This window comes from Oncorhynchus mykiss, chromosome 5 (assembly GCF_057628025.1).
Source record: "Oncorhynchus mykiss isolate SJ-2025 chromosome 5, ASM5762802v1, whole genome shotgun sequence".
In the NCBI taxonomy this organism is placed as follows: domain Eukaryota; kingdom Metazoa; phylum Chordata; class Actinopteri; order Salmoniformes; family Salmonidae; genus Oncorhynchus; species Oncorhynchus mykiss.
The window spans coordinates 54,207,638-54,234,362 of record NC_143026.1 but is presented as its reverse complement, the minus strand read 5'-3'; the positions used below and the strand labels follow the sequence as shown (position 1 = coordinate 54,234,362).

The 26,725-nt window shown below is 44.4% G+C and overlaps 1 protein-coding gene across 16 annotated transcripts in view; it reads left to right on the top strand.

The window, feature by feature from the left end:
• Positions 1-26,725, top strand: part of ptprsa (protein tyrosine phosphatase receptor type Sa) — a 282,965-nt gene that overhangs the window by 104,491 nt on the left and 151,749 nt on the right. For all 16 annotated transcript variants that reach the window (XM_090235173.1, XM_090235172.1, XM_090235167.1 and 13 more), the window contains one exon: positions 21,881-22,066. In XM_090235173.1, the coding sequence (XP_090091299.1) occupies positions 21,970-22,066 (97 nt within the window). In that variant the 5' untranslated portion in view covers positions 21,881-21,969. The remainder of the gene's footprint in view (positions 1-21,880; positions 22,067-26,725) is intronic.

The window sequence follows — 26,725 nt, the reverse complement described above, 5'->3', positions numbered from 1 at the left end:
TACAATCAACAGCCGAACTTAAATGTGCCTGGCTTTATAAATCATCCATATATATATATATATATCTACATAAAATGAACAGATCCGGCTTCTGTTGCCTGTTTGACTGTTCGTTCAATAGCCTACTGATTCTGTGAGCACCAAGTCTCACGCAACAATTTAAAACATGCAGCTGTTTTTAATATTTGCTATATTATAATAAAGGCTTTATACTTTTCTTTGTTAGACCAGCCTCTCTGGCATTATTTATATATATATATATTATATATAATTATAATTATTTATGTAATGTGTATATGTTGTTTACACCGTTCCAAATTGTCCGAAAAATATATTTATAATAATGATAGTCACCCTCCCCTTTTCCTTGATTTCCTTCTTATTGTTATTATTACTATTATAATAATGATCATAATTATAATAATAAGTCATGTCGTTATCATTAGTAGCCTTTGTGTAGTAGTCTTGTATAACCACCATCGAGCTGTAGGCCTAAGAGAGCATCCTGTTCAGTCTTAATACCGTAACTTTCTTAGGCCTATATTTCAATATACTTTCCAGGCTACTGTATCAATCGATCATCTATTTGTTTATGTCATCGCACAGCATACCAGTCATTCATGATAAGAAATGCAATCAAGCATTTTGGTTTTAAAATGAATTAACAAAGCGACCATTGAATAATTGGTGTAAACAATAAATCGGCCTGAACTGTTCCATTTCAGAAATTGTATTCACGAATGAATGCGACTTTTTTTTCTCAAGTCTTTGCTGTTTAACTAGGCAAGTCAGTTAAGAACAAATTCTTATTTTCAATGACGGCCTAGGAACAGTGGCTTGTTCAGGTATAGAACGGCAGAATTGTTTTCGCCTTGTCAACTCCGGGATTCAATTTCGCAACCTTTCGGTTATTAGTCCAGCGCTCCAACCACTAGTCTACCTGCCACCCCACTTATCATTGGTCTGAAAAATTATTTTGTAATCGAACTGCGCCTGTTTGGCACACATAATATGCACGCCGAGCTTCCTCCTTACCTTATTTTTTCTTAATCTCACGTATTTTCCACAACTAGCCAAATTTATTCCACACAGCTCACTTCCCCTTTGCGCAAGCGGGGTACACGCTCCCCTGTGAATTTGTCATGCCATTCGCATCCATTTCGCTGCACAAGTGTAACTGTGTTCAGAGTTTGTTAGAAACAATTTATCGATGTGATTGTGATAGGTACATGTGTCACGTAAGGAGAGCAAGGGTTGAGGGAACAGGGTCCTTTTTTTTCCTAAACAAATTTGGAAGTTTGGTAACAGAGCTTTTCAGTTAGAAATGGCTGTAATTATGCTTCAGCAACACGGACAGCGCGACAAACACTGCTGATGTTCTGTGGTGGTCGCTGCAGCAGACAGGATGCTAGTCACGCAGTCACTCACTTTTTCTCCCCCCTTTTTTTTTGTTTGAACACATCGCAGAAACCCCCGAGCCAGGCCCGGCACAATGAAATCAATAGCGGTTGGACTCCCTCTAGTCGTTTGTGTACCTTAATTACTTCATCAAACAGTTTGCTTACAGAGTCAGACAAGATCAGTGCATGTAGTTGATTTGATTAAAACACATAGGATGTTGAGAAATACACATTTTAACATTTCAACCAAGCGATTAGTCGAAAGAACAGACGACTCTGGGTAGACCACGATTTTGTCTTTTGACGGGGGACAGCCCTAATACTCACACATACAGGAATTCTTCTGCAGCTAAGAATTAATAGAGGTTTGTGGTAGCTTTGTTAGCTCCTAGCACTTGTTTCACTCTATCACTCTCGTGCCCACACACTTCTGCTCTACTCATGCTCGCACATTGCCCTTGCATACAATTTTAATTACACAGTGCTTGAGAATGTTGTAATTTGTGCTGCTTTTATAACCTCACAGAATGGTCAAATAATGCCACTAGACATAAGAGCTACATTAACCAAAACAGCTCGCTAGCCACTTTAGCCCCCTACTGTAGTAATGGATTGAAGCTAGCTGTTAGCATGGAGGGCTCAATTCTCTCTCTCTCTCTCTCTCTCTCTCTCTCTCTCTCTCTCTCTCTCTCTCTCTCTCTCTCTCTCTCTCTCTCTCTCTCTCTCTCTCTCTCTCTCTCTCTCTCTCTCTCTCTCTCTCTCTCTCTCTCTCTCTCTCTCTCTCTCTCTCTCTCTCTCTCTCTCTCTCTCTCTCTCTCTCTCTCTCTCTCGCTCTCTCTCTCACACACACACACACAGCTCCCAGCCCCATGGGAGTAGAGAGGGTTTCTAGGAGGTGGTAGACACAGCCTGAGGGAAGAAAAATACAAGATTAGCTTCAGGAAGCTAACCTCTGTGTCACTAGGTGAAGGCCAACCCAGTTTTCTATGAAACCTGCTTGTTTATGTCTTGTTTATTTGTCATCCTTCACCTTTTATGACATTTCAAGCTTGATATGATGTATTTTCTCTGTCATATAGGCCTATAACCAAGTAGGCCGGTTGAAGGCCTGTTCTCATAAGGGATAGTTGGGGATTTTGGCATTGAGGCTCTTTATCTTCAGATGAACTTGTGGATACCATTTTTGCCTGTGCTTTCAGTTTCAATGGAGTTGCTTTCTATCATTTGCGCAATTGCTGACTAGTTTCAGCACAATGACTGGAAGTCTATGGGAACAGTTAGCATGCTAACTGTTCCTGTAGACTCCTAGTCATTGCGCTAACGCTAGTTAGCATTTGCTCACTAAACTAGCTCCAACTTCCTTTATACTGGACGCCAAGACATAAATATGGTATCCACAAGTTCATCTTACTCATTGATAAAAATCCCCAAATATCCCTTTGACAGACAGCAGTATAGTGAAAAAAATATAAGATTGCGAGGAGAGTCGAAATGAGGTAGGAGTGTAACTGGACAAGGAATATGTCTGCATCCTCAACGATATGGAGGATTCAAAGACAACAGGACAGCAATACCCCGAGTGTGTATGAAATGCACCCTATTCCCTATATAGTGCTCTACTTTTAATCAGAGCCTTATGGATCCTTGTCAAAAAAGGAGTGCACTACATACTGAATAGAGTGCCATTGCAGATGTAGCCCTAGTCTTCATTCAGAATAATACATGATAATCATCCACAGCCATATCTCTCACACATATACCCAAATAGCTCTCTCTGGCTGGCAGGCGGTGTACTCGGTGGCTCGGGCCCTCTGCTCTAGAAATAGGCAAGCCTGTAAAATTCCAGAGAGCCCATTTTGGCAGGGGTGCCTTTGCTTTTGGCAACGGCCTCTTTCATTCTCATCTCCCCTTCTGTCACCGCAGTGGACACAGGCAGACACAAGCTGACGCGGGGTAAGGAAATACCCCTTAAAGCTGCAATATGTAACTTTTTGGGGCAACCCGACCAAATTCACATAGAAATGTGAGTTATAGGTCTGTCACTCTCATTGAAAGGACGTTTAAGAGGCGGTAGATCTGTTCTATGTGCGCAATTTTTATGCTTCACGTTATTAAGTTTCGTTTTTTTTAGATGGTACATTGATTCTCTACACTATGCTTGTTTTGTCACATAAACTGAAATTAGGCGAACTATTAGAATTTAAGGACCCAAAAAATGGCAGAGCGATTTATGCATAGTGCATCTTTAATGTGTCCACGTGCTTCCCCTCAGAAACAGTTCGAAACAGTTTGTGCAATGGTATTATGATGCCATTTTGTGACGTTTTCTTTCTTCGTTTTGGTCTTTGACAAGGGTTTTTTCGGCTGTTCGTGTGCACACAATTATTTTTGTTGTTGAGGCAAGACAAAGTTTGGTAGCCTTCGTCGGTGATGGGTCAACAGTAGGAATTCAATTAAGTGTTTGTTGTCATTTAACGAGAGAAGACTCGTTTTCATGCACATTTTTTTCATTTGAGAAATACAACACCTGACATCTTCGTTAGATGTAAAATTGCATGAGTAAGGTAAAAAAAATAAAATGTCTAAATGAGTTACAGATTTCTTAAGTAATCTTAGATTGATTCAGACTATTTTGAAGAGGTGTATACTGGCTACATCATCTCAAGAGGAACAAACAGTACTTTTTCCTTGTTTTTTCAAGAGAAGGTCTTTTAAGGGAGTTTACGAGGCACAGACGTTCCCTTCACCTGGCAGAGTTCTGCTAGGAGCAAACCGAATCTAGTTAACAGACGCCTTTAGCCCAACCAGGCCTCAGATATACAGGGCCCCAGGTCATGGCTGTCTTTTCAGACTACCTCCCAGTGTGAATACACGCAACGTAACAAACACACAGAATAACACATACATACTCATACACAGACTGCGCGTGTCTCTAGAGATGGAAGGGCTGTGCGTGCCATATGGAGCTGCCTGCATCTTGCTGAGCTCGCTTGACGACAGCTGAACAGCTTGAGGCACACTGGAGGGGCAGGCCACACTCGTTTAACCACACACACACACATGCACATTTTTTCCCCCCAACAAATTTACTTCCTCAAACAAAGAGGACGGGAAAGAATCGACACCATAGGACAGGGATCATCAACTAGATTCAGCCGAAGGTCGATTTTTTTGTCTAGAGCGGATGGTCGGGGGCTGGAACATAAGTACAAATAATTAGTAGACTGCAAATTGACCGCAAGAAGGCCAAACAATTATAATATTTTACTAAAACAATCAAACCTTACATTTGTATACGATCACGTGTCTCTCTGTCCTGCATGGGAATACTTGGGTACAGATTTCCAAAATTAAAATCACTTGGAGCTGATTTCCTGGTGTTCTACAGTCTTTTATATCCAACAATGAAAATGTTTAAACTTGGGGGGGAAATAAAACTGTCCATGAGCCACCAGTTGTGGAACCCTGCCATAGGACAAGGCTATCAGTCAACACAAATCATAGTCAAATACTGAGGTTTCCTTTTGACCTACTTCCAAGGTAGTTTAATGATGCCCTTCTCCCCCTCCTATGTCTCTCTCTCTCTCTCTCTCTCTCTCTCTCTCTCTCTCTTTCTCTCTTTCTCTCTCTCTCTCTCTCTCTCTCTCTCTCTCTCTCTCTCTCTCTCTCTCTCTCTCACACACTTCCATAAACACTAGAAGAGAATCGTGACTGTAGTGCAGTGCAGTGCAGGCCAAGTGTGATTAGAACTTGGATTCTGACCTGGTATTTCAGACCCCGGAGGTTTCAAAAGTGTTTTTTCCTTCAGTACAACTGACAATGGGTAGCACTGAAAACAAGCATTCACCTCGAGGGAGTCTCTCTCGCGCAGAAAATAAAGAACGGCTGAATTGGTTAAACACCCGTTTCCAACATTGGAGCCCCCATTTTGTTTTTCATTCCGGTGAATACCTTGAGTCAATCCTTTTACCCCCTGCATCCCAGGTGGTCCTACCCTAACAACAAGCTTCAGGCAAGACACCCCACTGAGTGCTTTTTAATTTAAGGGATTTGAATCCCGTATGATTTTCATTGAAGGCAGTCCACACGTTTTGTTTCGAAACTGGCTGAGTACTAACTAGGCAGAGGCAAGACTGAGGCTGTGGCAGAGCTGGCACAATTCACTTTAGTGGAACAGACTTCACCAGATGAGTCGAGATGCTTTCTGCTTTCGTTATTACTATGGTCTACCCATAAAGTGAACGCCTTGAAATATTAGCTCTTGAGCTAGTTCTTCATTTATGCTCACTTAAAAGCATCCTGTTGTGATATTGCAGATAAATATAGGTGCATTTCTAAATCATGGTCGTGATGAGGCACTTTTCCCTCCATTATTTAAGTGTAGCCGATAGCAACTGGCATTCAGACCTTGGTCGGCTGGGACAATGGTAACAGTAATGAAAAATGGATCCGTCGGTAATAAGTCTAGCTTGTGCCCCCCAGCAAGACTGTGTGTGTGTGTGTTTGTGTGTGGCATCGATCCATCTGATTGACCTGGATGTGGTTACACCGAGTGGTAGAGGACAAAGGACAGATGTGGGCTATATCGCTCTCTCTCTCTCTCTCTTCCAATCTCTGTCTTTATCTCGCTCGTTCTTTTGCTCATCCCTCTTTCTTTCTTTCTTATCGACTGCACTTTCTTTCTCTCTATTTTTTCTCTCTTTTCCTCTTTTTTTCCCCGAGGTGGCAGAGGTGAACAGCACCCCCCCCCCCCCCCCCCCCCCCCCCTCCCACTCTCTGAGTTCTGTGGGTCATTCCAGGAATATGAACGAGGCAGGGTCAATTGAGCATGGCTAATAGAGAGGGATTAGAGTAATGCTCCTTCAGCACTGCCCTGTCTTTCTTACCTGGACACCTGCAGGAACTCACCTCCATTTTTTTTTCTCTCACTACTCTCACCCCCAAGGGCACGTTTTTGGGGCCTGGGGAGTTTTATGGCGATGGTTGTGTGTGAGAGGGATAGAGCATGTGTGCGTGTGTGAGTGTGTGTGCACACACGCTGGCTAGGAAGCCATGTCAGGTTGCCCTAGTGATGAGGAAGGGAGCTCTCTCTTTTATGTCCCTCATTTTCCATCTCTCTATCCGTGCGTGTTGTTTGTGATGTGCTTTAAGCCAGGTGCACACTACAAAATTCTAACATTGCTGATCCTCTCACATTAAAAATACTATTTCTGTCGTTTTTTTTGGCTTGCCAGCGTAGTGGTACGTACACTAAAGAATGTAGACCTTGTCTGGGACACACTAGAAGATTCTTCACCTGGTCGTGAGGATTCTTGATACCACACTGTCTCGCGAAAACAATGATGTGACGATATGATTACATTTGAAAGTGACTACAACGAGCTGTGGCTCAAAGCAGCCTCAAATGTTTTCTGTCAGACATTCACGTTGAAATATCTAGCCAACATTTTGAATTGAATAACATTGCTTGTGAACTTCAGAGCTGTAACGATTTGACACTTTGGCTTTGGTTAAAGGTGAGTACAAACACATACTAGTGGTAGTCATCGCTCCTGCTCGAGAGTCTATGCATTCTGGGTTGATGCAGAACAACGTTGTCATCTCACTGGCTTCTTCTCTGGTGAACTCTCATTGGTTATTTGCTGACCTCCGTTCTCTAAACTTGTTGTTGCACATCTCACACTACATGAGCATTGCAGATTTTGTGCCGATAAAATCAAACATCAGGACGTCTAGGTTTGCTCAAAAACGAAATCGGTAGCCCTCAGATTGCTTCTCCGATCTAAAAACTTCATGTTTTCATGTAACATACACTATAGGTCGACTGATTATGATTTTCCAACGCCGATACCGATACCGATTATTGGAGGACAAAAAAAGCAGATACCGATTAATCAGACGATTTTTAAAATGTATTTGTAATAATGACAATTACAACAATACTGAATTAACACTTATTTTAACTTAATACAATACATCAATAAAATAAATTTAGCCTCAAATAAATAATGAAACATGTTCAATTTGGTTTAAATAATGCAAAAACAAAGTGAAGGAGAAGAAAGTAAAAGTGCAATATGTGCCATGTAAGAAAGCTAACGTTTAAGTTCCTTGCTCAGAACATGAGAACATATGAAAGCTGGTGGTTCCTTTTAACATGAGTCTTCAATATTCCCAGGTAAGAAGTTTTAGGTTGTAGTTATTATAGGAATTATAGGACTATTTCTCTCTATAACATTTGTATTTCATATACCTTTGGATGTTCTTATAGGCACTTTAGTATTGCCAGTGTAACAGTATAGCTTCCGTCCCTCTCCTCGCTCCTACCTGGGCTCGAACCAGGAACACAATGACAACAGCCACCCTCGAAGCAGCGTTACCCATGCAGAGCAAGGGGAACAACTACTCCAAGTCTCAGAGCGAGTGACGTTTGAAACGTTATTAGCGCGCACCCCGCTAACTAGCTAGCCATTTCACATCACATCGTTACACCAGCCTAATCTCGGGAGTTGATAGGCTTGAAGTCATAAACAGCAGAGCTGCTGGCAAAACGCACGAAAGTGCTGTTTGAATGAATCATTATGAGCCTGCTGGTGCCTCCCATCGCTCAGTCAGACTGCTCTATCAAATCATAGACTTAATTAGAATATAATAACACACAGAAATACGAGCCGTAGGTCATTAATATGGTCGAATCCGGAAACTATCATCTCGAAAACAAAACATTTATTCTTTCAGTAAAATACGGAACCGTTCCATATGTTATCGAACGGGTGGCATCCATCAGTCTAAATATTCCTGTTACATTGCACAACCTTCAATATTATGTCATAATTACGTAAAATTCTGGCAAATTAGTTCGCAATGAGCCAGGCTGCCCAAACTGTTGCATAAACCCTGACTCTGCGTGCAATGAACGCAAGAGAAGTGACACAATTTCACCTGGTTAATATTGCCTGCTAACCTGGATTTCTTTTAGCTAAATATTCAGGTTGAAAAATATATACTTCTGTGTATTGATTTTAAGAAAGGCATTGGTGTTTATGGTTAGGTACACGTTGGAGCAACGACAGTCCTTTTTCGCAAATGTGCACTGCATTGATTATATGCAACGCAGGACATGCTAGATAAACTAGTAATATCATCAACCATGTGTAGTTATAACTAGTGATTATGATTGATTAAGTTTAATGCTAGCTAGCAACTTACCTTTGCTTCTTACTGCATTCGCGTAACAGGCGGGCTCCTCGTGAGGCAGGTGGTTAGAGCGTTGGACTAGTTAACCGTAAGGTTGCAAGATTGAATCCCTGAGCTGACAAAGTAAAAATCTGTCGTTCTGCCCCTGAACAAGGCAGTTAACCCACCGTTCCTAGGCCATAATTGAAAATAAGAATGTGTTCTTAACTGACTTGCCTAGTTAAATAAAGATTAAATAAAATTACCGATTTCCGATTGTTATGAAAACTTGAAATCGGCCCTAATTAATCGGCCATTCCAATTAGAATAAAGGGATTTTGGAAGTCTCCTCAATTGCTCTGTCTCGCTCCCCACTAGGCACAGTTGATTTACATTTGGTTTACATTTGATTTACATTTGGTTTATATTTGATTTACAACTGATTTACATTTGGTTGAGTTGTCAACTAATGTCAAATTAACATAAAATCAACAACACATTTCACCATATCATTGGATTTAGGTTAAAAGTTGGGTGAAAAAAAAGACGTAAATTCCCATAAGTTGATAACTTTTAAAAAATCGAATCAGTTTTCCACATTGATTCAACGTCATCACATTACATTTTTTGGGTTGAAATGACGTGGAAAAAACATTGATTCAACCAGTTTTTGCCCTGTGGGTCGTCCTCTCTCCCTTTCTCTTTTTCTCTGCTCCTCTTTCTTTCCCTCTCTCTTTTTCTGTCCCTCTCTGACAATAGTCTGGTGCGTGCAAAGTGGCAACGCCAGAGAGCTTGTTTATGAGCAAGGCATGGGGTTCCGAAATCCTTTTTCTAAAAGCAGTGCTATTACCGCACCTCACCTGTGTCTTCTGATATTCCCCCCCAAACAAATCCAAACATCCTCGTGATATTTCCTTTCCAAGCCCTGTCCTTTGGGCCTAAACGAGACAGGAATGGAATGTGTTGGCCCATGCTGTGAAGGAATGCTGTGTAGTATAAAGAAATAACCATTTAAGAGCTTTACCAGCTGCTTGACCCTTCAACTCTGACCCCTCACTGAAACCTCTCAGTTGGCAACAGAGAAACCAGGGAGGTTTGAGGCTGAGGGGCGGTTTGGGAAGGTGGAGGGGGGGTCTCAGGGGAGAAAAGAATGAACTGTGACTTTGAGAGTATGTGTGTGTGTGAGTGTGAGTGTGAGTGTGAGTGTGAGTGTGTGTGTGTGTGTGTGTGTGTGTGCGCCTACACTAATTGGTGTGCATGTGCAGGTATGCACGTGGGTGTGTATGTGGGCATGTTCATGCCTGCATGGTTTTATGACTTCACTACTGTGTATGTGTCCATGTGCATATGTGCCTGTGTGTGTGTGTGTGTGTGCGCATATTTGTGACAGTGTTTGGTTTTCAACCCTGGGCGACATTGTGGGGAACACTGGCGGTCTTCATGGCTCCTTACACACGTGGCCCTGGGCTCCAACAATAACCTTGTGTCTGCCTCTCCAGCCAGCCTCGGCACCACCGCCCTTTACGACAGAGGAGGAGGAACACTGGACAACATAGCCTGTGTTTCCCCACATCTCTCCCTCCCTTGTTATGTAGGAATGCATTAACCCAGGCCATGCCATGGCCGCCCAACCCCTGAACCCCTGGCCCAAGTTACACTCGGGTCATGCGACTCTCTCGCGCTCGCTCTACCAACGCTACTTCAGAATCAGAACTTTCCAGAAATCGCCCTACTCTGTATATCCCTGACTCTCCGTTGTCAGCCATTTTAGATTTCATCAACCATTTCAAAAGAGAGGATATCCAGGGATATATATCGTCAGCTAAATGCTACAAGTCAAGGTTCCTCTTGGTTTGACTGCAACTCCGGACGAAGGGGAGGCCCAGGCCAGTTGTTTTCCCGGAATGGTGGGAGGATATAGAGGAGAATAAGGTGACAGGCAGCCACCAGCCTAACCTGACCATCTGTCTTTGCTCTTTTATAGAGCGTCGCTGGAGGCAGGAGACACGAGGACCCCCCCCCCCCCCCCCCCCCCCCCACACACTCTAACTACCCTTCAACTGACACCTCGAATTAGGCTGTGGGTGAGTCCCAAATGGCACCCCATTCCTTATATAGTGCACTACTTTTAACCAGAGCCCTATGGGCCCTGGTCGGAAAGTAGTGCACTATATAGGGAACGTGGTACCATTCCATTTGGGATGTAGTCTGTGTTGTCTGTCTGTATACAACTCTGAGCACTATGCATTGCCATAACAGTTGCTGCTGTTAATAGCCAGTGTCTGTTATCACGCTGTCTCCCTATCACGCTATTATCAGGCCAAATCAAGCCATTGCGTGCAAATGCAAGAGAGATTTGAAACCGAGAGAATCAAGAAGCAATTACTTCCTGGGAATAGCCTAACTAGTACTGAAGAATTTGTCACGCTCCCATTGACGTTGGTCCAAGTCTTCCTCGTGAGTGTTAAAGACATGCTCCGGTTACTTTGGCGAATAGTAAGTGTTTTTTTTTTTTCTTCCACTTGTTGGATAGATGTGTCAATGTGTTGTTCGTACATGCATAATCTATGACCGGAATCACAGTTTTACCTGAATCATCCACAGAATCATCCCTAGTTTGAAAGCAACTGTTTTCTGGAAGCTGTGCGGCACCATTTTCCCTACATGTCACCCCACTTGGGCCAAGCCCCTTAGCAATTTGAGTCTCAGCCAATGAGCTTCAGCCCCTCGCCATTTGAGTGGCAGCTAGCAAGACGCGCACACAGAGTAGAGCGTGAGAGAGAGCAGTGACGTGGTGCACGCATCGGCACATTTGTGACGTAAGCACGCCATCTTCCGGGAACCACCTTTGGCTGGTGGGCGCTACTTTCAGAACGACCCTCTAGAAAGTATTCAAGCACATGTGTGGAGTCTCTCAGTTTCAAATCTCTCTGCCGCTAGCATGCACAGGCATTGAATGGATATGGGCGAGCGGCTTTTGTACAATCCTAAAATATTGATGCTGCAGAGTAGAGTATAATAGAATAGAATAAGGTATTACAGCATAGAGTAGGAGCAATTTATTGTCCACACACAGATGGGAAATTGACGTTGGCCTTACCTCATAAGACATACATGTAATTGTATTTTTTTTATCCTAACACATATTTGCTGTGTTACTCTAACATGAGTTTCTGCTGTGTAAAGGACCTCCTTGATAATCTTCCCCAGGCTAGGTTACTAAGTGGTGCTCAAGCAAATCGCTGATGATTTGACACCAAATTGCTGACAAATTAGCAGGTTTATTTCTTTCAATTCATTTTGAACTTCGAAGAGATGGATGTCCTTGATTAACTAGTATTTATATAGTTCTCTCCCTCTCTCAATTCAATTCAAGGGGATTTATTGGCATGGGAAACATATGTTAACAATGCCAAAGCAAGTGAAGTAGATAATATACAAAAGTGTAATAAAAAAAAACAGTAAACATTTACACTCACATTACACTCTCTCTCTCATAGAACCCTGGCCCCATTCAGGAAAATATAATTAAATCCTTTAGTGGATTCAGTGGTGTACAAAGACAGACCTGGACTCAAATACTATTTGAACTTATTCCGTCTTATTCTGTGTTTGATTGAGCTTGCCTGACAAATGGACCAATATAATAGTCCCATAACTGCAAATGCCCGCCCATCTGGCACTCCTAGCAGCCTGGAGGGGAAAAAAGTGATCGAAAGATTTCAAATACTATTTGAACCCACAATGACTTTAATAGTAATGACACATGCATCTGTATTCACTGAAAGACCATACAATTCGCAACATTTTTGCTTTCCTCGGTTCTGCTTGTAAATGGATGGGTGGCCTTGACACCTGGACCAGACACATAGCTCGATACGTCCCCACTCGGGTCGGGCCCGGCTGACACACTGCCGTCCCAGGACCCGGTTATACCTAGCGGTGAATAAAGAGGGCCAAAACTGGGCTGGAATACTAATGAACCAGGAAAGCAGGGATGCTGCTGTAACTGTCAGTTACAATGACTGGCACTGCATTTGTGTCCCTGTGATAGGATAAATCACAAACACACACACACACACACACACACACGATCACATACATAAAAATGTATGCACATACACACCCACACACACACCGACACATACTGTACGTACACACGCTCGCACACACACACACCCACACACATACTGTACGTACACACGCTCGCACACACACACACACACACCGACACATACTGTACGTACACACGCTCGCACACACACACACACACACACCGACACATACTGTACGTACACACGCTCGCACACACACACAAACACACACACACGGTCACATACATAAACATGTATGGATACACACACACACCAGTATTTATTTATACATATCAAGCGACCCCTATCCCAATACCATTATTTGGAGTATTCTAATTCAGGGGTTCCCTATTTTTTACACCAGTTCCCCTTTTTTTCACATATGAAATCTGCTTGATTTTGTTAATTATGAGGGTCCTACAAAAATGTAGTTGTTTTGAAGCTCATTTCCTTCAGTTCTACATAGTTTAAACTCTATGTGATCGGGTCCCACCCCGCGGCACGATTTAGCTAATGTAGGCTAATGTGATTAGCATGAGGTTGGAAGTAACAAACAAAAAAATCCCAGGACATAGACATGTCTGATATGGGCTGGAAGCTTAAATTATTGTTAATCTAACTCCATTACAGTGAAAGAATACCATGAGGAGAGTGCACCATTATGACCTTGACAATGTATTAATAATCCAAATAGGCACATTTGGGCAGTCTCGATACAACATTTTGAACAGATATGCAATGGTTCATTTGATCAGTCTAAAACGTTGCACGTACACTGCCATCTAGTTGCCAAAATCTAAATTGCGCCTGGGCTGGAATAATTACATTATGATCTTTCTCTTGCATTTGAAACATGATGGAACCAAAAAAAAAGCATGTTTTTGGTTTGTATTATCTTTTACCAGATCTAATGTGTTATATTCTCCTACATTCCTTTTACATTTCCACAAACTTCCTTTCCGTTTCCTTTCAAGTGGAATCAAGAATATGCATATTCTTGCTTCAGGTCCTGAGCTACAGGCAGTTAGATTTGAGTATGTCATTTTAGGCAAAAATTGAAGAAAAGGTTTGGATCCTTAACTTAACAAAACTCATAACATCTTTTAGGCAGGCTATTTAATGATGATGATGATAATAATAATAATAATAATAATGGATAAGGACCCGATATCCCTCTTTTACAAAAAGTGAATAGATCATTTGATAGCGACAGCCACACATGGTAAAAGATTACTTTCCAAGCAAAGTCCAATTTCTTTGACTTGTCGACTTTAGAATGTTGTAGCTCAGCTTCTGAATGTCATAGAGACAAAGATATCTCCAATCAGCGTAGTGTTGTTCTCTGGCATTTTACCGATTCTTTCTAGCTTAAAGCATCACGGATTTCTGTGTCGATATAGAGAAGTATATACAATCACAGATTTTTTTTTTTTTACACCTCAAATCAAGGAAGGTCCCGTGAGCCCCCCAGGAAACTTTGGAGCACACAGATGGGGGGCGCAACCCCTGTGTGAGACTCTTTCTAGTTTCTCTCTCAGGCCAATTTCTCCTCTGTCTCACCTGCTTACCATAATCTCGTTGTGTCTTCCTTCTCTCCTTCCATCTCCTTCCCTCCACCTCCATCCCTAACAGTCCCGTTGCCCTCTAAGTCTTGTTTTCTCTCTGGGCGGCTATCACTTTGAGAGTCATTCTGATGTCTGTCTGTCAGTCTTGGCAGGTTGCCAGTGCTTGACGTTACCCCTTTTGTTAAGGACTAATGTGTCTCTGTACTCCCTGCCTCCTGCCAAGACCGCTGCAGTGTGTCGTAATTAAATGCTACCCATCTATAATGTGACCTTCCTCGTTCTGCTGCCCGCCCAGGTGATGCTTGTAAGAGCTGGACGGTGACCTCTGCCCTTTGTGATGCTTGTAGGGTAGGGAGACTGGTGAGGATAAAGCAGAACAGGCGAAGTAAGGATTTTCTCTTGGTGTCGGTGTCTCACCCTCTCTCTCTCCCTATCCATCACCCTATCTCTCCCTCTCTCCTCCCTCTCTCTCCCTATCTCTCCCTATCCCCCCCCCCTCTCTATTTCCTCTCCTCCCTCTCCCTCTCTCTCTGCTGCCAAACCAGCCTGTCATAGCAGGGTCAGTCAGAGAGACAGATAGTGTGCCCTCTGTCGTAGAAAAGTGGGCAGTAATAATGCCTAGATTTAGGGGTCAGCTCTGCCCAATTCCACGCTGTCACTCTCGTGTGCTCAACCTCACTGAGGTTAAGTTAAGAGGGCAGCAAAAGCAGTTCTACCACTTTACTCAGGAATATAACAACTCCGTGTCATATATACCTGCTGTAACGAACCTCGTCCTCCTCTTCTGAGGAGGAGTAGCGAGAAGGATCGGAGGACCAATTTTCAGCGTGGTAAGTGTCCATAATGTTTATTTGAATACATAAACTGAACACTACGAAATACAAAACAATAAACGTGAAATGAACAAAACATTCCCCGTGTGGTACGAACACTAACACAAAGACAAACACCCACAACCCAAAAGTGAAACCCAGGCTACCTAAGTATGATTCACAATCAGGGACAATTATTGACAGCTGCCTCTGATTGAGAACCATACTAGGCAGAACTCAAAAACCAACATAGAAAAACCAACATAGACTGCCCACCCAACTCACGCCCTGACCATACTAAAACAAAGATATAATAACAGAACTAAGGTCAGAACGTGACACCTGTGTTTTTAATAATTTATAAGCAAAGCCCGGTATGAAAGAAATTAGTCTTCTATCCACCTGCTGACATATCAAAATGCAGGTTTAAACATTTGGAACTACGAGCAACTGTCAGCCATTTTGTGTCCTCCTTCACTCTGAGGGGAAGTGTTTTTATAGTCTCAGCAACAGTGAACCTCCTTCGTCTGGCTGTAGCAACAGGCAAAATCAAAGCAGAAAAGCCCTAACTCCCGATGAAAGCCCAAGGCCCCAGGAGCTGCTTGGAGGTTGGCTCGGCGGTGGCGCTGAGGTGTCAACCAGCGCTCCCTGCCGTCTGAATGCCACTTCTTTGGAGAGACCTGACATAAGAGCAAAGGCTCATGGGAAAGCTCCTCCGAGAAAGAGGGTTGTTGTCAGGCAAGGTTATTGGGTATATTTTAAGGAGGTCACTAAAGTCCGTCTGTAGCACCCTACATACGTGAAGGACCTTCCTCCACCCAGGGTTCCAATTGAGGCTGTGTCTTGTCAATGGCTACTGTGCGGCAGATGGGTCACACGTTTTAGGCAGTGGCTGACGCTACAGCACAGCACAAGGATACGAACCAATACAACTCTATAGCTGTAGTGTCGGCACTAAGACACAACAAGACAGTGGGCTTGTAGGAGACATTTCCGCGAAGGTATCATGTCAATTTCAGTCAATCCACGTCGTGGTTGTTTTGCTCTCTGTACTGGAATTGGCGACGCTGGGTGGTGTGTGGAGCATCAAGGGTTAATAGTCTGAGAAGGGCCTTCTTAATGTGCAGGTTTAGCTGTGATGGAGGGATGGGGGATGGGGGAGTAGGAGACAGTGAGGAAGGAGGGAGGGAAGGAAGGGGGGATAGACAGACACACAGGCACTGGCGTTTACAATGAACCATGCACATTAATAGAATTCCCACTTAACATCGGCAATGAAAGCCCACTTCTTAAAGTATGCATGCTTATGAGGGAGGGAGAGAGGGAAAATGGAAAACAGAGGGGGGGATGAAGGAGGATGAGCCTGATGGGATTTTTAGCTGAGCCACACAAGTGCGTGCGCTGGCGCATATGAAACACACCTATCCTTGTGCTTCTTATTATGATACTGACCGTACGTCGCTCTGGATGAGACCGTCTGCTCAATGACCAAAATGCAAATACTGGCCTGTTTTGAAGGGGTACACTGTGTTTATGAACACTGCCCGGTGCACAGTACGAGGAAGTAGTCAGTCAAAAATGATGGATGGAGAGCAACTGAGTTACGACAGGAGGAGAAAAAGAGAGGAGTAACAGAGAGAGAGGAGAGCTTTGATAACTCACTGGGCACACACTTTGGTGAATCTACGTTGTTCCCCGCATCACTTCCAATGGAATTACGCCGAAACCAACGTGGAATAGGCGTCGAAATACAGATTTTTTTTTTTTGGTCTGCGGCAGCCTCTAGCTTTACGACAGCAAAAGACGATCTATGCTATGGTCTGATGAATCAAATAAAGACTCCTGAGTTAAATGCTAGGAATTAAGTGCGTGGTGGCGCGTAAGGCTCACACACTGAAAAGGCGATGATTGGAGTGAGCGGTCGTATGCACTCTTTACAACACCTTTTCATTGTTAACATACATAGGGATGAGCGGACACTGGACTTTAGGGACGGCTGTAAAAAAATTAAAATAAAAGAGTGAAGCGTTACACTTGCTGAGAATCATCCGTATAGTCAGAGAAGTTTAAAAAGCATCAATCCAGCTTCAGTTGGTTATTTTGTCTCCAGACTATTGCGAAGAGCCTACGAACTGTTTAAAAAAAAATTAAAAAATAATTAAATAGACATCCTTTTGTTTTTTAATCAGACAAAATCAGACATCAGTTTGTGCTATTCATTAGATGAACCTATATAGCTCTCGATACTGTGTTGTTAAGTGGCCCTGTCTGACATTACGTCCCGTTTGGTTCCAATCAACAAGGTCTTCCTCCGTGCCTCATTGCGTATATTTGCATCACTTCACTTAATGGTTATATGGCCCCTTTCTCTTGATGACAATGGGAATTAGCTGTTGTTGTCTCTCCCCGGATACAAGTGTTTGCCTTGATAGAGTGGCATTCATGTGGTAGTCTAGTCTCGACTCTTGAGTTCTTCTTGTCTGTCCCATTCAAAGGTCTGAACACACAATCAAGTATTTTTCTCAGACCCCCCACACACTGCTCCTCGTCTACTACTACCCCCGTCCTCACCCAAGACGCCACCATCACTTAACCAAACACACACCCACTAGCATTATCTTGGCCTCCACAGAGTGAGTTGCTGATGTAGACCCATCATGGCAGGTCCATCTTCTGCTCAAGTGCACAACATACACACAACTACACTCATTGTTACCCAATTCTCTCTCTCTCTCTCTCTCTCTCTCTCTCTCTCTCTCTCTCTCTCCCTGCTACCTATATCTTTGCCCGCACTGTCCCGGTCTAAGAAGGGTGGTTGCCCTGCGCACCACACACCCACACCCCACCCTGTTGCCCTGGAGGATCAACAGCCCCTGTGCTGTTTCATAATCACGCGGCGGTGTCACTTTGAACCAGCCCAGCTAAGCTAGCATCCTGTTGCGCAAGGGGGGGGGGGGATCATGGATATGATATGGATGCTGCGCTGGAACAGCATTTTACACGGGGGACCTAAACCTAGCACCAACATTGAACTTTATTCAGGACAAAAGGCCTAAGAAATGCGTTATTTAGAGCCGTACGCATGAAAAGTAGCTGTCTCCCCTTGAGTAGGTTATCGGTGGTTAAGGCTGTGTGTGTGTGCATGTGTGTGTGCGGGTGTGTGTATGTGTGTGCTGTGCACGGTAACCTGATGCAAGATCCGCTCGTCTTGGAGAGACATGTTTTTCTGGCCCCTCGGGCGGAGAGATGTTGTTTTTTCTCATTAGTGTTATTTCACATCTTTTCACAGTGTGTGTGTGTGTGTGCGTGTGTGTGTGTGTGTGTGTGTGTGTGTGTGTGTGTGTGTATGTGTGTGTGGGTGCGTGCGCATCTCCATTTGTGTATGTGTAAGTGCACATGCTTGAGTGTATTTCCACGCTGTGCTTTGGCTCCTGCTCTCTCCCTGCCGGCTTTGACTTGGTCCCTCCCCTTCTTGTCTTTACCCATAATTCTCGTCTCCAGACCGAGTCCAACATGTCAGCATCAATAATGCATGGTGAAGTGCTGGATTAGGAGGCTTTGCGTGTCAGAGAGAGCATCCCTGATTGCTACTGACTGCGGGAGAAACCCCAGAAACACAGCGACCATCAAGGTGGTGTGAGGGAATGAGAGGCATTGAGAGACAGGGAGAGTGAAACTTGGTCCAGTGGAGAAACATACATATCTGAAATATGTGGGGAGTAGCGGCCTGTATTGATCACCTGTTGAGTGTATGTGTGTGTTTCTGCATTTCATTATTACTGTATGTGATAGATTCTAGTCTGTCAGCGTGGAAAACGGGGACAAGAGCCTTCTGGAGATGGTTACAAAGCTCGATAATTCATTTTTTAAATGTAATTTCATTTCACCTTTATTTAACCAGGTAGGCCAGCTGAGAACAAGTTCTCATTTACAACTGAGACCTGGCCAAGATAAAGCATTTTAATGCAGGACCCTGGATATCTTGCATTTAGCATGTTAACGGTTCTCAGACGCCTGGCCATTTGGACTCGTTCTATGTCAGAGTTAGGCTATTGTGTAGCCAGTGAAAACATATACGTATCGGACAGTTGAAGTCAGTGCAATGTCAGTGTTAGCGATTAGCGCTCATATTAGGCCAAATATGTCAATGAGCTAGCAATCTGCGCTCCTATCCCAATAAAAAATAATACAGGCATATATTGTGAAACGAGTTGCCAATACCGTCCTAACACAAGAAAAACCTTCCTGGAGCTGCTCAAGGACAAATCTGAAACAAAGTGAAACGTGAGCGTTAGCCGCTAGCTAGCGATTGACGGTTTCCACTCCACTCCGCCTGCCCCTCGTTGCGGCGAGGTTTTACCAATCGATGGGTGCGAGCATCACTTGACTGTGAAGCACTGTTCATCTCGCCTCCATCTCCATGGCGGAGGCCGTGGCCACTCTTAGTAGAGCTCCTCCTCTCCTCTTCTCCCGGCGAGGTGCTATTAGCCAGGGAAGTGCTGCGCTGCTGTGCTTCAACCACCCGACCATGAGTGTGTGAGTGTGATTCTCGTGTTTCTATGGACAGCTGCAAGTCTACACACATAGCTGGTCATTGTGGAATGGTGGCGTCTGGATTTCTAGGTATTGTCTATGTCGTTTTTGAGATATTATCGCTCTATTATCCGTCTCACATTTGAAGTGTGTGTCTGTTTGTGTGTGTGTGTGTGTGTGTGTGTCTGTTTGTCGTCATGTGTGCACATGCGTTCTCGTGTCTGCACGTTTGTTCTCGTGTGAACCTGTGTATGTGATCAGGATGCTCAGGTGATGGTACTTCACCACAACAATAGGCCATTTTGCATTGTAACCTGAGCCTGGAGGCAGGGAGCCAGCTCAAGGGGAGCGCAATAAATCACTACCCCACACAATGTTTACTTCCTATGGGCTTCAGACAGGCGAGGCTTAGCCTCCTGCTGGAGAGATCCAGAAACACGGTGCGATTCCTCCACGCCCCCCACCCCCACCGTTTACATCTAGAACAATAAGCCTGACACAGCAAACCATCCCCCTCCACACTTCCATACCCCCCCCCCTCTCATTACCTCTCCCTCTCTCTAACTGACATCACCTGCCCTGAAGAAAAAAACAACAACACAAGACTGTTTCTAAACACAAATACGAAAGAGGAGAGGGAGGAAGAGTGCTAGAAGCGTGTACTGAGAGTGTCTGTGTGTGTGTGTTGAGCGATGAGCTCAGGTTCTGACGGGCCCCCAGTCTTTGGCGCGGAGAACCACAAAGGGCCCATTGTTGGAGCTAAGGAGCTCTGCCGACTCGACTCCTCCCCGGAGTGTGTGTGTGTGCTTACGTTGTGTGTACGTGTGTGTGTATGAGTCTCGAAGTGTGTGTGTATGCGGGTGTGCCCGCTTGCTCGTGTGTCTGTCTGTGTGCGTGGGTATCTCCATGTGTGTATGTGTGTGTGGAGGGATGGGCCCTGCGGCTAGGCGGGTGAAGACTTGGCAGGCGGTGTGGCGTGGCGTCTGGGGTGCCGGGTTACACTGCAAGTATAGCTGCGGCCTGCCTGACTGGAGGTGTGTGTTGCAAAACAATCCTCCCTCTAGCTACGTTCACGTGGCTAAAATAAAAGAGACCTCAGGCTTGTCCCATTGGAAGTGGAACACTGAGGAATTTTAATGGCATCTGATGCACAGTGAATGTTTTGCGGTCACACAGCAGTCGAGGATTGACCACATAAATGACTACACTAATGGGTAATTGGAAGAGGTGGTCAACCCAGTGGTAGTGGTTATTTTGATGTCTCCAAACATTTTAGAACCCCTCAGAACTAGTCTGGAACTTTTAGAACCTGCCAGTGACCTGGAACGCAGCTACGAAATGGCAGTTGTTACCAAGCCCCATTCTGTCTACCAAGCACAGCATCTCAGTGTACATACATACACACACACACACAAACACAAACACAAACACACACACATACACAGGTATTCATAATACCAGGTATTCAGACTCCTCTCCATTCCTGTCATGGATCCTGAAAAATCACTCATCTCTCTCCTCTCTCTTCCCCTCCGTGTTCTCTTAATTCCTCCTCTTTTAATTAAAGTGTGTAACTGCGCTCGGGCATTAAACGTGGCAGACATATCAACGAGGGCCCACTTGCTGGGCGCCACCGCCGTGCGCACACAGGGGATCCGTGCCAAATGGCATCCTATTACCCTTATAGTGCACTTCTTTTGACCAGGGCCCGTAAGTCGCCCGTTGAAAGTAGTCCACTACGAAGGGTATAGGGTGCACTTCGGGACACATGCAGGGATTAATGGTAATTTGACTAAAACAAAGACACGCTGTCTGAAATATCGGCGGGTACCCCCATAATTACACAATGTGCCGATAAGCAAATAATGACAAGATCGAGAGATAAATGCTCCAGCTAATTATGAGATGTGAAAAGCAGTTTATTAGGATAGGGGGAGAACAGCTCTGGAGATGGTTTCCTGCTTCCTTGCCTCTCTCAATCTATGTGACGGTGGTGTGTGTCTTGTCATAAATGTTTTCCGTGCATATGAGCCTTGTGTTGTCTCACTAGCAACACAGCTGATAGGAACATGTATGGTAATGTATGCTCAACACTGTGCATTTACTCACAGAGAGGCGGTAGAGGTTTGGAATGTGTCCATTGTTGAAAAAAGTAAAGATTCATGTGTTGTATGTGACCGGGATGTGTGTGTTTGACATCACCTCAGGCTTTGAAGCAGACTCCCTTTTAAAACACTTGAACACTCAATTGGCGACATCCTAGCTCATCATCTCCTCTCTTCCTCTCCTCCTCCCTGCAGAGTGCCACGACGTCCTGTGTGAAGACCCCAGCCTCCTTCTTGTGGGGCCTCGGCTCTCCAGCCAGGTAAAAAGTCGCCCCCGGAACAAGATGGCCGCCGGCGGTCCACCCTGCCTTTCTCTGCCGGCCCTGCTGCCCCTCTGCGCTCTGTTGCTCTGTTTGCTGTTCACTGGCTCCCATGCCCTATGTGAGTACTACTATAATATTTGTGTGTGTGTGTGTGTGTGTGTGTGTGTGTGTGTGTGTGTGTGTGTGTGTGCTTGTGTGTGTGTGCGTGTGTGTGCGTGGTGGGAAAGGTATAGTTTGTGTGTGTGTGAGAGAACGTGTATACTGTACGTCTTGAAGGCTATTCACACTACTGAGCTGAACCGAGACATTCTAAACCATGCTGTACTGAGCCGGCCTGATTATGCATCAATGCTGGAACCGGCTTGAAAAGGATCATGTGAATATAAAATATGTGGAACTTCACAGTTTGGTTTTGGTCAGCACTTTAGTGTAAAAATCATATGAATGTCACATTGTTTTTCAAATCAAATGCACTTTCAGGGTTTTGACTGGATATCACCTACGTTCTGAGTTTGAGTTTTACTTTGTGACCTATTTAATATGTTATTCACTTTTATTAACGACATGTTGTACGTCAGATGACATGACATACACGGAGTTGTTGTGTGTCTGTCTATCTGTCCATCTGTCACGGATCCCTCTGGAACTTTCATTGCGCACACCTGGCCCCTATTCCCACTGATTGTATTTGTATGTATGTGCCTTTTTGTTTACCATAATTGTTACTATGTCCGTTGGTGCGTGTGAGTACCTGGGCTGTGTGTTTTGGGCTTTCGTGCCCTTGTGGATTGTGCAGATGATTCCGGGTCTCGTCCCGTGTGATAATCATTGTGCGCTAGTGTTATTTATTCGAGGTACTCCCCGCTCTTTTGTTTTGGGTTTCTACCTTGTGTTTTGTTACTTGTTTGTTTGGTTTTCGTCCCCGTGCCTTTACACGGCACGATGTAATTTGGGCCTTGATAAAAAAAAATATTACGCATTCCTGCGTCTGTCTCCCGAATCATTGATACCAGCGTGACACTACCGGTATGTCGTCCCATCTCTCACCATACAATGGCTTTGTCCCAAATGGCACCCAATTCACTATGGGCCCTGGTCAAAAGCACTGTACTACATAGGGAATAAGGTGCCATTTGTGACGTACCCCCATCGCTCCTCCGATTTTCAATATCGTCGGCTCTCTTATCCCGAAATAAGATGGATTTAGAGACGCGTTAGGAAAACAAAACAAAGGGAGTGCAGAGAGAAATAAAAGAGGGAGAGAACGAGGGAGAAGAGAGACACTTTCTCACTGTTCACACACTTTCTCACTGTTTAAATCCAGTTGAGTCAGTGTACGGCTGGTAGGGTCTGTGGTGTGTGTGTGTGACTGCATGACAATGTGTCACATTCTGGTCCTTTTCCTCCCTCTCCTCTTCCATCTCCTTTTCTTTCCCCAATATTCTCCTCATCTCTTCTTCTCAGTCTTTATTGTTGTTGTTGCTTGTGTTTTGTGTGTGTATGGTTGAGCTTGCGTGCATGGTAACACCGTGCATGATAGAATGCATACGGCGTATACAGCGTATAGAGAGTTGTCCGACTATCTGTTTACGATTGGTCCTTTGCTCTTTGTGTCTGTTTGTTCTGTTCTGTGGCCAGTGTCTGGAGTAGAGACTGATGGCACACTCACGCCATAGGCTGATGTATATCTATCACTCCTCTTGTCTGGAATCAGTCCCCGTCTATCTACCTGTCTGTTCCACAACGTGATCTATTGTTGCCTGTTCTCTCTTCCTCACCTCTTTCCCCCTCTCTTTCACTCATTGTGCGCTGTTTAAATAGCTGGGAGAGAGGATCATGCGCATGTAACCGATGTGAAATGGCTAGCTAGTTAGCGGTGGTGCGCGCTAATAGCGTTTCCAATCGGGTGACGTCACTCGCTCTGAGACCTGAAGTAGTTGTTCACCTTGCTCCGCAAGGGCTGCGGCTTTTGTGGAGCGGTGGGTAACGACGCTTCGAGGGTGGCTGTTGGTTCGAGCCCAGGTAGAGGCGAGGAGAGGGACGGAAGCTATACTGTTACACACACAAACACACACACACATTATCTCTCCCTCACACACATACAGTTGAAGTCAGAAGTTTACATACACTTAGGTTGGAGTCATTAAAACTAGTTTTTCAACCACTCCACACATTTCTTGTTAACAAACTATAGTTTTGGCAAGTCGGTTAGGACATCTACATTGTGCATGACAAGTAATTTTTCCAACTATTGTTTCCAGACAGATTATTTCACTTATAATTCACTGTATCACAATTCCAGTGGGTCAGAAGTTTATATAAGCTAAGTTGACTGTGCCGTTAAAAAGCTTGGAAAATTCCAGAAAATGATGTCAAGAATTTAGAAGCTTCTGATAGGCTAATTGACATCATTTGAGTCAATTGGAGGTGTACCTGTGGATATATTTTGAGACCTACCTTCAAACTCAATGCATCTTTGCTTGACATCATGGGAAAATCAAAATAAATCAGCCAATGCCTCATAAAACAATGATAGACCTCCACAAGTCTGGTTCATCCTTGGGAGCAATTTCCAAACGCCTGATGGTACCATGTTCATCTGTACAAACAATAGTATGCAAGTATAAACACCATGGGACCACGCAGCTGTCATACTGCTCAGGAAGGTCTCCTTGAGATTAATGTACTTTTGTGCAAAAAGTGCAAATCAATCCCAGAACAACATCAAATTACCCTTTTAAGATGCTGGAGGAAACAAGTACAAAAGTATCTATATCCACAGTAAAACGAGTCCTATATCGACATAACCTGAAAGGCCGCTCAGCAAGGAAGAAGCCATGCTCCAAAACCACCATTAAAAAGCCAGACTACGGTTTGCAACTGCACATGGGGACAAAGATCATACTTTTTGGAGAAATGTCCTCTGGTCTGATGAAACAGAAATATAACTGTTTGGCCATAATGACCATCATTATGTTTGGAGGAAAAAGGGGGAAGCTTGCAAGCCGAAGAACGCCATCCCAACTATGAAGCACCAGGGTGGCACCATCATGTTGTGGGGGTGCTTTGCTGCAGGAACTGGTGCACTTCACAAAATAGATGGCATCATGAGGTAGGAAAATGATGTGGATATATTGAAGCAACATCTCAAGACATCAGTCAGGAAGTTAAAGCTTGGTCGCAAATGGGTCTTCCAAATGGACAATGACCCCAAGCATACTTTAAAAGTTATTGTGGGAAGCTTGTGGAAGGCTACCCGAAACGTTTGACTCAAGTTAAATAATTTAAAGGCAATGCTACCAAATACTAATTGAGTGTATATAAACTTCTGACCCACTGGGAATGTGATGAAAGAAATAAAAGCTGAAATAAATCCTTCTCTCTTCTATTATTCTGACATTTCACATTCTTAAAATAAAGTGGTGATCCTAACTTAACTAAGACAGGGAATCTGTACTAGGATTAAATGTCACGCATTGTGAAAAACTGAGTTTAAATGTATTTGGCTAATGTGTACAGTATGTAAACTTCCAACTTCAACTGTATTTGGCTAAGGTGTATGTAAACTTCCGACTTCAACTGTACATGCACAAACACACACAAACGTCCCTCCATCTCTTTCTTCTGTTTGCAATTTGTCAGTATTGAGATTCTGCCCCATTTCATCAGGTTCCGGCAGCGGATATGATAGCTCTTTTTGTCAATCTCTCTGTCTCTCTCAGCCTCCTCCTTCTCCATCAGCAGAGCTTTTGTATTCAACCCTCCTAATAATGCACGGCAGTCTCTTAGCAGGCAGCGCACACACACACACACACACACACACACACACACACACACACACACACACACACACACACACACACACACACACACACACACACACACACACACAGCCTCCCTCAACCCCCAACCTCTAATCACTCTTCCCACAATTCCCCCAACCACCCGGCTCACCGGCCCCCCTCGTGGTCCTGTTAGCAGTAAACAGGCACACACGAACACACACACACACACATACGCACACACATACACACACACGCACATTCACATTCAGGTACACGCTTTCTAATACACATCAATATGCACACTGAGGTGGACATAAAAAACTTAGACACACACACAGTCCATCCATCTCGCCGTCTCTCTCCCTCCTCTGATTGCTGGATGAGATTGGATCCAGCCACCACTCCTCTCCCACTGATTGACAGAGCTACCCCCACCCTCCCCCTCTTTTTTGTTTTGTCTCAATCCTGTTTTTCTCCCCCCTGCCTCGTTTAAGCAATCTGTCTGTCGCTCCCTCCATCTCTCTACCTCTCTCCTCCCAACCCTTTTTGTTTCGATGCACCTGTGGGCTTTATCTGTGATGAAGCCTGACACATGCACACACACACACACACACACACACACACACACACACACACACACACACACACACACACACACACACGTGCATATGCGCTCACAGACACACACACACACACCAGAGTGGCCCAGGGGTGCAGTCATCCAACTTTATTTTCTCCCACCTGCTCATCGTAGGGGGACGAAGAGCCTCACATTAGTCTCCCCTCCCTCCCTCCCTCCCTCCCTCCCTCCCTCCCTCCCGTCTGTCTCTCTCTCTCTCTCTCTCTCTCTCTCTTGCTCTATTTCTCTCTCTCTCGCTCTCTCTCGCTCTCACCATCAACACCTCCTACCCCCCCCTCTCTCTCTTTCCATCAACACCTCCCACTCTCTTGTTCTCTCTCTCTCACACGCGCAGAGCAAGTGGATGTCACCT